Source organism: Chrysemys picta, chromosome 2 (genome assembly GCF_011386835.1).
Source record: "Chrysemys picta bellii isolate R12L10 chromosome 2, ASM1138683v2, whole genome shotgun sequence".
NCBI lineage: Eukaryota > Metazoa > Chordata > Testudines > Emydidae > Chrysemys > Chrysemys picta.
The window spans coordinates 82,936,276-82,950,642 of NC_088792.1; the positions used below are offsets into that span (position 1 = coordinate 82,936,276).

Here is a 14,367-nt window from a genome sequence, read left to right on the forward strand (position 1 = left end):
AGGATATACTAGAAAAAATTATCCGTTTCTAACATTTGTTTATCAAACAGCTACCAAATAGCTCTTGAATCTGTTTTCTCAATGATTTTAGCGCTCTTATTTTTATATATATATTATTAATATTAATTTAGGCTAGTTTGACCATAGTCAAAAACTTTAACATATGTATTTTTAGGAATTAACACCTTCATTGTACATGTCCTTGTAAAATTTCAACATTGGGTTTTGAATCTAGGTTTATTGCACACACTGGAGACTACTGTGCTACAGTAGTGCTTAGAAGTGCTGACCGAGACTGGGGGGTGGGATGGTCCCATTGTGCTAGATGTTGTGCATACACATAGTAGGATAGTCCCTACCTTGAAGAGTATGAAAAGTATGGGAAGGGAAACTGGTACAGAAGTGAAGTTATTTGACCAAGGTCATACAACACGTCAGTTGCAGAGCTATAATTCTTGAGTCCTAATCCAGTGCCCCATGGACTGGACCATACTGCCTCAAGAGAATTTACCTGATACAATACTGCATTTCTTAGCCAAAAGTGGCTTAAATGTATAATCTAGCCCAGTGGTTCCCAAACTTGTTCCGCCGCTTGTACAGGGAAAGCCCCTGGTGGGCCGGACCGGTTTGTTTACCTGCCGCGTCCGCAGGTTCAGCCGATTGCGGCTCCCACTGGCCTGTTGGTCCCCTGGCCCACGCCGCTTCCAGCAGCTCCTATTGGCCTGGAGCAGAGAACCGCGGCCAGCGGGAGCCGCGATTGGCCGAACCTGCGGATGTGGTAGGTAAACAAACTGGCCTGGCCCGCCAGCGGCATTCCCTGCATAAGAGGTGGAACAAGCTGGGAAACCACTGATCTAGCCATTTGCCAGGAAATTTACTTTTTTCTAATGATTCATGCTTTTGATATTTTGCAGGTGGTGAACATAGTGACGTGTAACCAGGAATGTGTTAACAATATTGCCGAGGCAATGGTTCTTTCCAACTTACTGGCCCTCCTGCATTCTCTGCCTTCAAGTATGTACTGGGCAGTTGCTTGTAGAAAGAGTTTTTTGTGTTTAAAAAAAAAAAAAAAAAAAATTGGGAAAAGTTAATGATTTGGAATGCAAGTAGCTGAACTTGTAACCTGATCCTGAGAGGATCCTTAATGTTGTAATATGCATGACCTGGATACCCATTTTATGCACTTAGCTTTTGGTTCAGCTCAAACACACCTCTTAAGCACTTAGATTTCCAGCTTTTCATTTTGGGAAACGTACAATTAACACCTCTTTGACATTCACTTTATAAATTGAATACTTATCTCTACAATTCTAAAAGCTATAAATTGTGCAATATCTCAGTTTTTGTAGTTTCAACTTGTTGGTCTTCACCTGAATGACACCTTTGCTATGAACTTTATAAAGTAAATTTTAGATAGATGGTACATACTTGCCTAACTGGAATTTAGTCAGGACTCTAAGCCTGCTATCTCTAACTTGTACTTAGGATTTGAAACTTTCTTTCAAATTCTCATTAGGTAGGCTTCAGTTTTTTACTCATTATTATGCTTTCCAGGAACCAGTTCTTTGGGAGGAACAACTCCTTGGTTGGCTTAACACCAGAACTGAAGTGTTCTGTTCTTCGTAGTGCTCAGTCCAATAAATCTTGTATGGAAGAACTGATCATAACAGCAGTCATAGTTTCTCTCATATTTCTGTTTAATCTTGACAGGTCGGCAGCTTGTTCTTGAAACGCTCTATGCCTTGACATCTAGTACAAAAATAATTAAAGAGGCCATGGCAAAAGGTACAGTATTCTCTGAATGCCTGATAAAATAGACTTGTACAAAATGAAGATCAAAACTGTTGCAGACACGGTGGTGTGAGATTTAGCTCTGATACTGAGAGCAGTGAATAACTAGTGGCTGCTGTGATTTGGAAAAACCTAAACTTTTTCCCCCTGTTTTTCCGAACAGGTGCTTTAATCTACTTATTAGATATGTTCTGCAATTCAACACATCCACAGGTCCGAACCCAGACAGCAGAGCTTTTTGCCAAAATGACTGCAGATAAGCTAGTGGGTCCAAAGGTGAGCAAGAGTGAATTTAAAAAGTTGCTAGGTTATTTTTCACACAAAGGACTTGATGTCCCTGAAATCAGAGGTACTGAACAACTCAAAATTCAGTCAACTTTGAAGAGTTAAATGTAGTTTACTACACCTACCTGTGAGTCTCCCCCTCCCCCTCCCAACAGCTTTTGTGGGCTCACAAGGTTTTCTTAAGCTTTTCTCCTCTGTTGCTTGCGAAAGACTCAAACACGGAAAACTGATTGTACAACAACAGGGAAACTGGCTAGAAAAACTGAAAGTTTCTCTAATCTTTCAGTTATAGTAACATTAGGTATTTGTCTGAAAACATTTTACCTTTTGTAATGTGATTACATTGCAATGTTCCATGGAAGCTTGCATAAGAACAGATATGTTTCATGTGTTGGCAAGAGTACCTGGTAAGATATAGATCACATTGGTAGATCTAGAGGGGTGTGGATTTAGGAAATACTGTTTTCCAGTATGTAAAGTCATTGATAGGGACAAAAGGCATCTTTTCAGGAAGGAGACTAAAAGGTAGATGCTCAATAGTGGATGAGATTGAAAATCAAACTTGCATATCAAAAATGTCAGCTATTTTTTTCCATGTTTATGTAAAGAGAAAATATATAATTTGTATTTATTTAACTGAAATGAATTAGTGTCATTTTATAACTTTCTAATTGTTAGATTTCAGTATAAAATCTCAAAAGCACCAGTAACCAGCATAACAAAGATGTGATCTCAGATTTATGATTTCTAATGGACTTTTAGTCATTAGATGCCTGCATTTGAGATGCCAATTAATGGTTGGGTTTTTATACCAGATAGCTTATTAACTGAAATAGACATGAAATTGAGTTTGTATGATGCTTTCTCTTATCAGACAGAAGTATTTTGACATAGTCCTGTACAAATACATAATTAAAAAAAAAACTTTACATAGGAAGACCTTTTATGATGCCATTGAGTTTAACTGGTATGGTGTTTGATATTACAAGATGGTGGGAATTGCTTTTCTTTTGCAGGTTAGAATTACACTAATGAAGTTTCTGCCTGGAGTCTTTATGGATGCCATGAGAGATAACCCTGAAGCTGCTGTTCATATTTTTGAAGGAACGCATGAAAATCCTGAGTTAATCTGGAATGATCTCTCCAGGGAGAGAGTATCAACAACAGTTCGAGAAATGATGCTAGAGTATGTAGACTTACTGTGTAAATAGCTACTGTATTTGCTAAGTGACACACTTGTGTAGCAGTTTGATTCCTTAAGTTCATTCTCATTAATTAACAGAAATATCCATTTGTGACAAAATTTGAGTTCTGATTGATTAAAAAGTAGAGAAGGATTAAGGCAATGCCTTCCAGTGGAGCACGTGGGTTGAGTAGAGCCTCAGCACAACTGTGAATAATAAGGCTTGGTCTACACTAAACCCCCAAATCGAACTAAGGTACGCAACTTCAGCTACGTGAATAACGTAGCTGAAGTCGACGTACCTTAGTTCGAACTTACCGCGGTCCAGACCCGGCAGGCAGGCTCCCCCGTCGACTCCGTGTACTCCTCGCGGCGAGCAGGATTACCGGAGTCGACGGGGAGCACTTCTGAGTTCGATTTATCGCGTCCAGACAAGACGCGATAAATCGAACCCAGAAGTTCGATTGCCTGCCGCCGAACCAGCGCGGTAAGTATAGACAAGCCCTTAGTACCAAGCAATGCAGTGTATGTAACTGCCACTTGATGGCCACCCGCTGCCTATGAAGATCCAGAGAAAAGGAAGGCACTTAGTTCTGTGTGCTCTCTCAGCCCAGCAGGTCACATTGTTTCAAACTTGAGAAGGGAGAATTGAAAGTGAGGGGGAAAGAAGGTAGAGTTTTGGAATGTGACCCTTGCTTAACCATTACACATGACAGGGAGTGGGGGAGCCAATAAGGAGAGTGAAGGTTGGGATTTTGAATGGGAGCCAAAGTTTTGTTGTATCTAGGCTCGATAGTCTTTTAATTGACCTAATTCCCTTTTTTATAATAGGCACTTTAAACTTCAGAGGGACAACCCTGACACTAACTGGAAGGTAAAAGCAAAAAATGTTCATATTTTGGGGCCCCAAGAGAAACCATAGGGAAATTGGTAATAAGTGCTCATGCTTTGTTTTCACATGCATTCCTTTTCTCTGCAGTGGCGTAGAAAATGCCAGTGACATGCTTCTAGCAAAAACCACCTGCTCTCTCTCATTACTGTAGTCTAGAGTTAACATCTAAAAAACAAGTTACACTGTAGAATTACTGAATCTATCCTCCAAATAACCCCACAAATTCGGTCTCTTGCTAGAAGCATTTAAACACAGGTGGGCTACAAATGTACATAAGATATAAACTTAACAGTGACGTTCAAAACTAAATTGTGATCAGAGAACCTTAACTGGTCCCCAGTATGCTGACTTTCTAAACAATCAAATCTTCTGTTACATGATCATAGCAAATTACTCTGTTTTCCAGTTGTTAGTAAGCCATTAAGGTTTTCGTCACATAAAAATGTATGTCTGGGCCAACTGAATTGGTTGTATAGTAAATGCCACCTCACTAGTCTGAATTGTTAAATGTATGATAAAGTATTTGTAAATCTGTCCTAAAAATGAGTCCAGTGGCACCTTAAATACTACCAGATTTATTTGGGCATTTCGTAAAAAACCCACTTCAGGTGCATGAAGTGAAACTTACTGATACAGGCATAAGTATACTGGCACATGAAGAGAAGGGAGTTACCTTACAAGTGGAGAACCAGTGTTGACAAGGTCAATTCAGTCAGGGTGGATGTGGTCCACTCCCAATAATTGAGGAGGAGGTGTCAATACCAAGAAATACTGGTTCTCCACTTGTAAGGTAACTCCCTTCTCTTCATGTGCCAGTATATTTATGCCTGAATCTATAAATTTTCACTCCCTGCATCTGAAAAAGTGGGTTTTTACCCACGAAAGCCTTTGCCCAAATAAATCTTAGTCTTTAAGGTGCCACTGGACTCCTCATTGTTTATGTGGATACAGACTAACACAATAGAATCTCTTCCACTGCCACTGCAATTCTAGTAATTTGTCAGAACTACGTTTTCTGAGGGGAGACAATTGAGTAGTGTTAGGAAATTGCTTAACATAAACAACACACCGTGCCCTGTAGAGTACATGCTGTATGGTTTCACATTTAAAACTGTCAAACACACAAGAAGGAAAAATGCAATTGTTGGTTCCAATAAAAATCTGAACTGGAACTTTTCTACCAGTTCTGGTGTAAAGCTTCAAATGTTTGAATGTCTTTCATAAAAGTTGAGATAATTTACTAAGAAATCGGGTTCGTTAGATTCTCCTCAGTTAATTCTATACATAGAACTCAGTCTTCATCAGCTATGTTTAATTTCTTTTGTGATTAGTGTCCATCACTAGTATGTTTGCATTCACTGCAACTAGCTGAACCCATGGATTTACTTGAAAATGCCCACTCACCATACAGTACTTCCAAGTTCAGGATCTTGTTATATAGGAAAGAATCAGGTACCTAGTGTTTCTACAGTAAGTTATTGTAAAGAAATTATGGTATTGCTAACTTTGCTGAACAATTCTGTGTTGGATGTGTTTTAGGGAACAGAAAGCTGGTGTTATGTGAGTCTCCTTTAATGAAAAAACTTTAGTGAAATCATGGCTGTAATTGGTTGCAAGATTTTACTGATTTGCCTCTTTCCTGATAAGAGAGGTGACTTGTTGCTGAGTTATATGGTAACTTCTGTTCCTCTCCAATTTTATATAGCTGCCTGAAGACTTTACTGTGGTGTATGGTGAAGCAGAAGGTGAACTTTCTGTAGGGGGAGTCTTCTTAAGAATCTTTATTGCCCAGCCGGCCTGGGTTCTACGAAAACCTAGAGAATTTCTTATTGCACTGTTGGAAAAATTCACTGAACTGCTGGAGAAAAATAACCCCCATGTAAGAAGCCTTTGTAGCTATGCTTTCAAAATTGTGTTCAACATATAGTAAGGGCAAAGTTGGGCAAGTTTCAGAGCAATAATGTAAGATGCTAATTAGCATTTGGTTAACTTTGCTTCTGTCTTGCTGTCTTGCTTCTGTCTTGTATTTCTGCTTGCAGTGGTGGTAGCCGTTTCCTTTCCAACATAGAAATAGCTTTAAATCTTATTTCTGATTTTGTGCAAAAGCACTTAGATATGATGAAGCGCTTTAAAAATACTAAATAAGCAAACGATTAGAATTTGAATGCCTTCAATCAAGAGTCCCTGTCTTTTGATTGCTCCTTTAAGTCCTATTGCAGTTTTAGCTCAGGGTATTGACTGGGGAATGCAAATCCAAGATAGTTCCGCAAACATTCTGTAACTTCATGGCTTGCTTGGAGGAAAACTGCACCTGTCTAGCTCAACCTAACAGTACAAAAAATCACAGGAAAAGCACTTGCCAACATAAACTGCCACATTAAGAGCAGGTTAGAAATGGACATTCAGTTTGTGCCGCTGGCCTCCCATACTGCTGTTGATCCTGTTACATCACTGCTGAGCAAGGTTGCCTCCCCCAGCACTCAGCTCAGTGTAAAAAGAATTATCCATTTTTAGCTTATTGATAGGATGAGCAAAATCATTAATTGTGCTTGAAACTCTGTGAGGGAAGGTAATGGTTCAGTGGTATCAAATTTGACTTTTTTAATAATTCCCTGGACACTGTCTGGAGGAACTCAGGTAGGCTGAAGCCCATGCTGGCTCAGTTACTTCTACTCTACTTTTTTTAAATGAAGCAATGTATTCAGTGAGTTTATGCAAACTTGTGTTTTTTGTTAATAGAGATGCATTCTTTCCCCCTCCCCCCCCCCAAAATGTACTGGCTTTAAATCATTGTAGAGATCAATACGCATCTGTAATACTTCGTAACTTCTGACTTTCCACAGATCTGAAACAGCAAGTGCTTGCACTGGGTTTCTTTAATGTACTAGCTAATTTTGACCTGGAAAATTAATAATTTAATGCAAAGACTTGTATGCTTTCACAGGGGGAAACATTAGAAACTGTAACAACGGCAACGGTGTGCCTCTTCAGCACTCAGCCTCAGCTAGCAGATCAAGTCCCACCACTTGGTCATCTCCCCAAGATTCTCCAGGCTCTAAATCACAAGAACAATGCTATTCCTAAAAGTGCTGTTCGTGTCATACACACGCTGTCTGATAATGAGGTACCACATTTAAGGCTTTCTTTTAGATGGAATGTATATACTAAGTGTATATGGCATGTGCATTCATACCAACTTAGGGCTTGTTTACCTGGCCCAACAAAGCACTCTAGAGGGATGCAATTTGTAGAGCACTCTAACTGTCACACTTAGACCTGGCTGACGCACTCTAAAACTTACTAGTTTGTGGTAATGTAGTGTTAATGCAAGCCAGGTACCTTTTGGAGTGTGCCAGCAAGGTCTACACGGGGTAATTGGAGCACAACATGTTGGAGCGCTTTACCACGACCTGTAGACAGGCCCTTAATTACTTTTGTGGCGAATAAATCTTCGGAGAACTCTCCTAATAGCCATACTGGTCACCTATGTGGTATTTCACCCCCACATTCTTAAAACTAAGCCAACATAGCTTCTAACGATAGGTGGGTTTTTCTTCTGTGTTTGCTGTATTACTGTGGTTGATTGATTAGTAAGTGGTTTTAATTCATCCTAATTATGGATAAAAGCATCCAGCAAACGTCTGCTGCAACAGTTGGGGCCTGCTGCTACTATTGTGAAACATGTAAAACTCCGGGAAAATGTGAAGGGGACAGTCGGATATCTGCAGTTTACCATCACGGTAGATGTAGAAGTTACAATAGTACTCATGATTTGAATTTTAGATTAAAAATACAATCAATACAGCACAAACGTTTTTCCTTCTCTATGTACAGCTTTGTGTTCGAGCAATGGCATCACTTGAGACCATTGGCCCTTTGATGAATGGAATGAAAAAGCGATTGGATACGATTGGTCTAGCCTGTGAAGCACTTAATCGAATGTTTCAAAAGGAGCAGAATGATTTAGTAGCCCAAGTAAGCAAGCTGTTCTAAAGAAATGGTATAAGTACTTACTAATATTTCTCATACTCAGGTGTGCATTAGTTCAGAAGGTGTGCAAGAACTGTGTCCTGTGATTGACTACTTTAGAGTGCTAGATGGTGCTCACTTGTGTCTTGCCTATTAACTTGTCTATTTTCCCATTGTCGGTCTAGTACTATTAAAAGTCCTGGTTTGATAAAGCTAGAATCTGAAGTCCCTCCCCCATAGCTCAGAACTGCAGTACAGGCTTCCCCAGGCTCTTTGGACAACATACTTAGACTTTATTGTAAAGCTTCTAAGGTGAGCGGGTAGCTCATGACTTGCATTCTCTGACTTCTAACAGTAGGAAAAAAGTGTCCATAGTGCTTGCTTCAAGGAGGTGGACCAGGAGCAGAACTGCCAACTCACTTCATAATTGTCACCGAGTAGCTTAGTGTCTTCCAAGTTTCATTGACATCATTGTATTTTCTTTTTTTCCTGGCATTTTTATCTTGTCTGCAGCAGCATGAGCTTAGCTGTTTGCATACGTGTACTGACCTGTCTTCAGAAGTAGGTGTAATGGAGCAGTTCAGAGTATTGTGGATCTTCAAAAGAGAGATCCTGTTATTTCAAAAAAACCAAACAAAAAAAACCTTTAGTGCAACAACTGTTCTAAAACAGAGTGAAGTGAGCAATCAAACACTGGTAAAAGTCCATTCAATTCAAATGTTCTCAAAGTCCATAGTATTAAGTATCTCCAATAATTTTGCTTTGTAGGCTTTGAAAGCAGATTTGGTTCCGTATCTCCTAAAATTGCTTGAAGGTGTTGGCCTAGAAAATTTGGAAAGCCCATCTGCCACGAAGGCTCAGATAGTTAAAACCTTGAAGTCTATGACTCGCAGCCTACAGTATGGAGAACAGGTAAGTACTTACTAACAATAGGGTGACCTGATGTCCCAATTTTATAGGGACAGTCCCGATTTTGGGGGCTTTTTCTTATATAGGCTCCTAATAACCCCTCACTCCCTGTCCCGATTTTTCCCACTTGCTGTCTGGTCGCCCTAACTAACAATCTTCTGAATCGCTGGGCTTGAGAAAGCTTAATCGTTATATACACAGATACAGTTTTGAGCCAGTATACCTGAGAGCATGTCTCCCAGCCTAACCTTTATTGATGTGCTTAAGCTGTGTCAACTAGTGGTCTATGTTAAGTGGCAGAGTATCCCAAATTCACAGCTTTTAATGAAAAAAGAACAGGAGTACTTGTGGCACCTTAGAGACTCACAAATTTATTAGAGCATAAGCATATGCATCCGAAGAAGTGGGCTGTAGCCCACGAAAGCTTATGCTCTAATAAATTTGTGAGTCTCTAAGGTGCCACAAGTACTCATGTTCTTTTTGCGGATACAGACGAACACAGCTGCTACTCTGAAACCAGCTTTTAATGAGTCAGTCAATCCATATCTTCCTATGAAGGGAAGATCAGGAGCAGAGGATGAGATTTGTAGGCCACCAGACAAACTATAGAAATAGCGTCTGAGAGGCCTAGAGCGCCAGGGAAGGCGGCTGACATCTGAAAGTAGATAGGCAAGACTGATGCACAGGTGTTCTCGGAGCCTGTACTGCAGTGGGTAAAGAGTAAAGTATCTGGAGAACTGCAGCTTGAAATTGAATTCTTGAAAATTCCTCTGCACAGAGCATGCTTTAGAGTTGAGACCTAAAAAATAAATTGTCCAAGCAACACAGATTCCTCTGACCAGTTGAGACAGTGTGTACGTTCCCACTCCCACAGCAATACTAAAATCAGAATCTTGTTCATACATCCCTCTGGTTCAGTTAGTCCTGGGTCCTTCTTCCATCCTCGTTCAAGACTGTCAAGTACTATCCAGATTGACGTCCTGATTCTGCCGCAAGGCAACAGTTGTGCTTCTCAGGCTATCTGACATATGAGGCAGGAGGCTGCTACCATTGCTTCTGCTCTCCTTGTTGACCAACTGAATGGGTGAGGGAAGAGAAGCACTAGGGAGAAATTCAAGCTGTTCAGTAGCACTAAATCTTCTTGTATGTTCAACCCCCACCCGAACGGCGACCAACTGTTTACCCGGTGTAATAGTTGTGGTTTTGGGTTAGGATTGTGTATGCCTATTTGGATACTTAAGTGTTCATTTTTATAGATCTAGTCAATTTCTAAAAACTGACCTTACCACCATTAGTAAAGAGTAGAATGTTTCCATCCAGCTATTGTAAGCAGTTATTAAATGTAGACACTTACCAGCTCTTTATGTTATAGGTAAATGAAATCCTGTCTCGTTCCTCTGTGTGGAGTGCCTTCAAAGATCAGAAACATGACTTGTTCATTTCTGAGACACAAACAGTAGGATACCTCACAGGTCAGCAACACTTATTTCAGATCACAGTTGTAATCTTCACTTCGCTGCTACTGTTTCAAATGAACCTTGAAATATGCCTGAATAGAGCTGAGATACTTGATTCATTGTTTAAGGGTGTGGTGGGTACATCCTCTATCCTCCAAAGTTTTGCTGCCATCATGTGGCCATTTCGTTGCACTATGCTAACACTATGAAGTACTGTTGTTTTTCATTTGATACTGTTTGATCGCTTCTGCTAACATGGGTAGGCCATATCTGTTGTTGTTAGCCCATGGCTGGCGCATACCTGAACATATATTTCTGAGGAATCCATTACTATAGTTTTTAGTGTTTAAAAATAAGTGTATTGGACTTTGTAAGACTTCTTATGCTTGCAGATTTTCCTACCAAATAGCAAATAGTCCTCACAGTGCTCTGTGGTGATACAGCTAAAGTTGTTCCAGCTCCCGCTGGCTGTTGTACTTAAATATCACAGGCAAAGTTCTCATAAGTGCCTAAGAGCATAGTTCATTATGGCTTCATCACTTCTAGTTGTGTGGGCTCTAGTCTCCATTTTTCAAATGGCATAATTTTTGTTCAAAAGCAAATTTTGCCTTTTTGTGACTTGGATTTATCAAGAAATACACTGTTACCTGTTCACACTGTGCAAATATTTGATTAATTTATTGAGTCCTGAAAGCTCAAAATTATACTGAAGCAGCATACTTGTATTCTGAAACCTGTAACTTTGTGGTAGGAAGAGTTCAAACTTTGAGAAACTTGCATGGCTAGATTTTTCATTTTGATAAGGCATACTGTATTATACTGTAGTTTCCTTCATGGAGTCCAAAGCGAAATTTTATTTTATTTAACAAACAATGAGTTAGTTCAGTTTTAGTTGATGTTGAACATTTCTACATAACGTACAAACTGTCCACAAGCTGTAACAGGTTTCTTCTCTTCTCTTTGATTGCTGATAAAAGCAACCTAGAACGCTGTTATGAAATTTCTCCATTAAAATAAATTATTCAAAACTGAGGGAAAGGCCAAAAGGTTGATGTGAGATTTTAATTTTTAAGATTTCTGATTTTGAAGGACTTCATTAAGCCTTTTCTCCTTAAGTCAAATATGACTAAGCTTTTCCTCACAGTCCAGGGAACTTGCATGCCTCTCCCCAGATAAGCACAGATTTAGTCACACCACCTCTCTACCTGATGTGGTCATCAACCCTCACTTGTGAATTAATACTGACTAGATTATTCACACGTTAAGACAAATGCATAGAAAGGAAAGGCTCTGATATTTCTGATAATATTTCCAGATAAATCTCACTGAGCCCTTTTGGCTAATTGAGGTTAAGAATGTTACGGCCTAGGACAGGTTCTCAAACTGGGGGTCAGGACCCCTCAGGGGGTCACGAGGTTATTACATGGGGGGGGGTTCACAAGCTGTCAACCTCCACCCCGCTTTGCCTCCAGCATTTATAATGGTCTAAAATATATTAAAAAGTGTTCTTAATTTATAAGGGGGGCGGTCGCACTCACAGGCTTGCTATGTGAAAGGGTCACCAGTAAAAAAGGTTTGAGAGCCACTGGCCTAGGAGCAGATTCTTAGCATTTGTTGGGCTGTAGGAGTATACCATTATTTGAACAGGAGAACACTAATTTTGTGGTTTGTTTGCCCTACGTGAAAAGGGCAAAGCACTTCTTAGTCACACGGGATGTTCAAGACTGTCTAGCTCAGGGGTGGGCAAACTTTTTGGCCTGAGGGCTTAATCAGGTTTCTGAAATTGTATGGAGAGCCAGTTCGGGGAGGCTGTGCCTCCCCAAACAGCCAGGCGTGGCCCGGCCCCTGCCCTTATCCGACCCCCCTGCCCCGCCCACTTCTCGCCCCCCCCCCCCCATGGGACTCCTGCCCCATCCAACCTCCCCGTTCCCTGGCAGCCCCCCAGGGACCCCTGTCCCATCCACCCCCCCTGCTCTCTGTCCCCTGCCGGACCCCCTGCCCCATCCAACCACCCCTTCTCCCTGACTGCTCCCGGACCTCCCCCAATCATCTCCCCCCGCCCCATCCAAACCCTCCTCTCCTCCTTGACTACCCCCCCCCCCCCCAGGACCCCTGCTCCCATTCAACCCCCCGTTCCCCACCCTCTGACCGCCCTGACCCCTATCCACACCCCTGGCCCCTGACCACTCCCCAAACTCCCCTGCCCTCTATCCAACCACCCCCTGCTCCCTTACTGCTCTGCCTAGAGCACCGGTGGCTGGTGGTGTGGCTGCACCAGGACGGGCAGCTGCGCCGCGCAGCAGAGAGCACCAGGTCAGGCCCTGGCTCTGCAGTTACACTGCCCCTGGAGCTCGCTCCTCCACTGCCCAGAGCATTGTGCCGGCAGCACAGTGAGCTGAGACTGCGGGGGAAGGGGGAACAGCGGGGGAAGGGCTGGGGGCTAGTCTCCCGGGCCAGGAGCTATGGGACCGGACAGGACGGGCCCGCGGGCCATAGTTTGCCCACCTCTGGTCTAGCTGTTTCCTACTCCATTTCTTTTGGTAAATAGTCTCTGCTTTCTTTCGGCTATCAGCGAGATATCAGAGCCAATGTGGTTCGTTCCATGCATTGGTAGACTTCCTGCTGATGGATTCATTGCTCTTTTGCTAATTTTGCTGCATAGAGTCCTACAGTATTTTATACCAAAGAAATCCTATAGTAAAAGTGTTAGCTGACTTCAGCTGTTTGCGGGGGGCGGGAGAGGGAGGGACCCAGACAATTTTTATTCTTTCTGGACAAATCAAGTAACCTCTCTATGCGTTTCTTGTTTGTAACATTGGGCGATTCTTAAATGACAGGGGTGAGGCTAAATTCCTTATGCTTGTAAAGTGCTTTCTGATCATAGGAGGGAAGACGCTGTAGAAATGATAATCTAACCATAAACTCTGAGCATTTCTCTATACTCAGTGCTTGTCTACACTTAGATTGCTGTAGCACTTTGTGAAGATGCTACCTATGCTGACACGGGAGAGCTGCTCCCATTGGTTTAGATACTCCACCTCTCCAAGAGGCAGTAACTATGTCGACCGGAGAAACCCTCCCGTCGACATAGCATCGTCTACACTGGAGCTTGGTCGGATTAACTGCATTGCTCACAGGTGTGGATTTTCCACACCTCTGAGCGACGTAGTTACAGTCCTGTAAATCTGTAGTGTAGACCAGGGCTAACAGTATTCTGCCCTATCTTTGCTTCAAACTGCTTCACTGTCTGCCCTTCCCTTACAACTTCCCTTGCTTATTTCTTTTTCTCTCAGGTGTCTCTTCTCCTTCCCTTCTAACTGGTAGCAGTCCCCTTCACCTCAGAAGTGGGCTTTAGATGTGCTCTGCCAGGCAGCTTGCTAACGTCTGTGTAGCTCTCTAATGCAGGTAGATATCACTTTGCTAAATGCATGTTCCATTCACTGCATTCCTAGTAACTGACTTATACGCTCTTTTAGATGCATGCTATACAATAGAAGCAAGCGTGTAGTCTCCTCAAAATATTGCACAGGGGTGCAAAATACTATACAGACTATTAAACTGCTGCAATTGTACTTACAACTTTTGGAACAGTAACTTGCTCCTCCTAGAAGATACCTTGCTGAATGATGGTGTAAACATATAGACTAAACCATTCCTGAAGGAATTTACTGGAATATTCTTTCTGGGGGAAAAAAACTTGTGGAACAAATGAATTGGATTAGTATGTTGAATCTGTTAGGGTTCACATGATTTTGAGTCCAGTCCACTGCTTTGTGCCAGTAGGCTAAGGTGTATATCCACCAATTGGTTTGTGAAACAAGTATACCTTGCATATATACAGTAATGGAGTTAAGCTTTAGTCAGAAATCCCTAAGTAGCAG

At 41.6% G+C, this 14,367-nt stretch overlaps 1 protein-coding gene across 7 annotated transcripts in view; it reads left to right on the forward strand.

Moving 5' to 3' along the window:
• The window catches only part of DNAJC13 (DnaJ heat shock protein family (Hsp40) member C13), a 100,717-nt gene that overhangs the window by 82,922 nt on the left and 3,428 nt on the right, over nt 1-14,367 (forward strand). For 2 of the 7 annotated variants that reach the window (XM_005278641.5, XM_065587062.1), the window contains 10 exons: nt 915-1,014; nt 1,711-1,785; nt 1,955-2,067; nt 3,093-3,262; nt 4,091-4,133; nt 5,857-6,030; nt 7,096-7,275; nt 7,986-8,126; nt 8,889-9,032; nt 10,402-10,501. In XM_005278641.5, the coding sequence (XP_005278698.2) occupies nt 915-1,014; nt 1,711-1,785; nt 1,955-2,067; nt 3,093-3,262; nt 4,091-4,133; nt 5,857-6,030; nt 7,096-7,275; nt 7,986-8,126; nt 8,889-9,032; nt 10,402-10,501 (1,240 nt within the window). Of the gene's footprint in view, nt 1-914; nt 1,015-1,710; nt 1,786-1,954; nt 2,068-3,092; nt 3,263-4,090; nt 4,134-5,856; nt 6,031-7,095; nt 7,276-7,985; nt 8,127-8,888; nt 9,033-10,401; nt 10,502-13,779; nt 13,892-14,367 lie in introns of all 7 variants that reach the window. The other 5 variants (XR_010599154.1, XR_010599156.1, XR_010599155.1 and 2 more) reach the window with 5 other exon arrangements.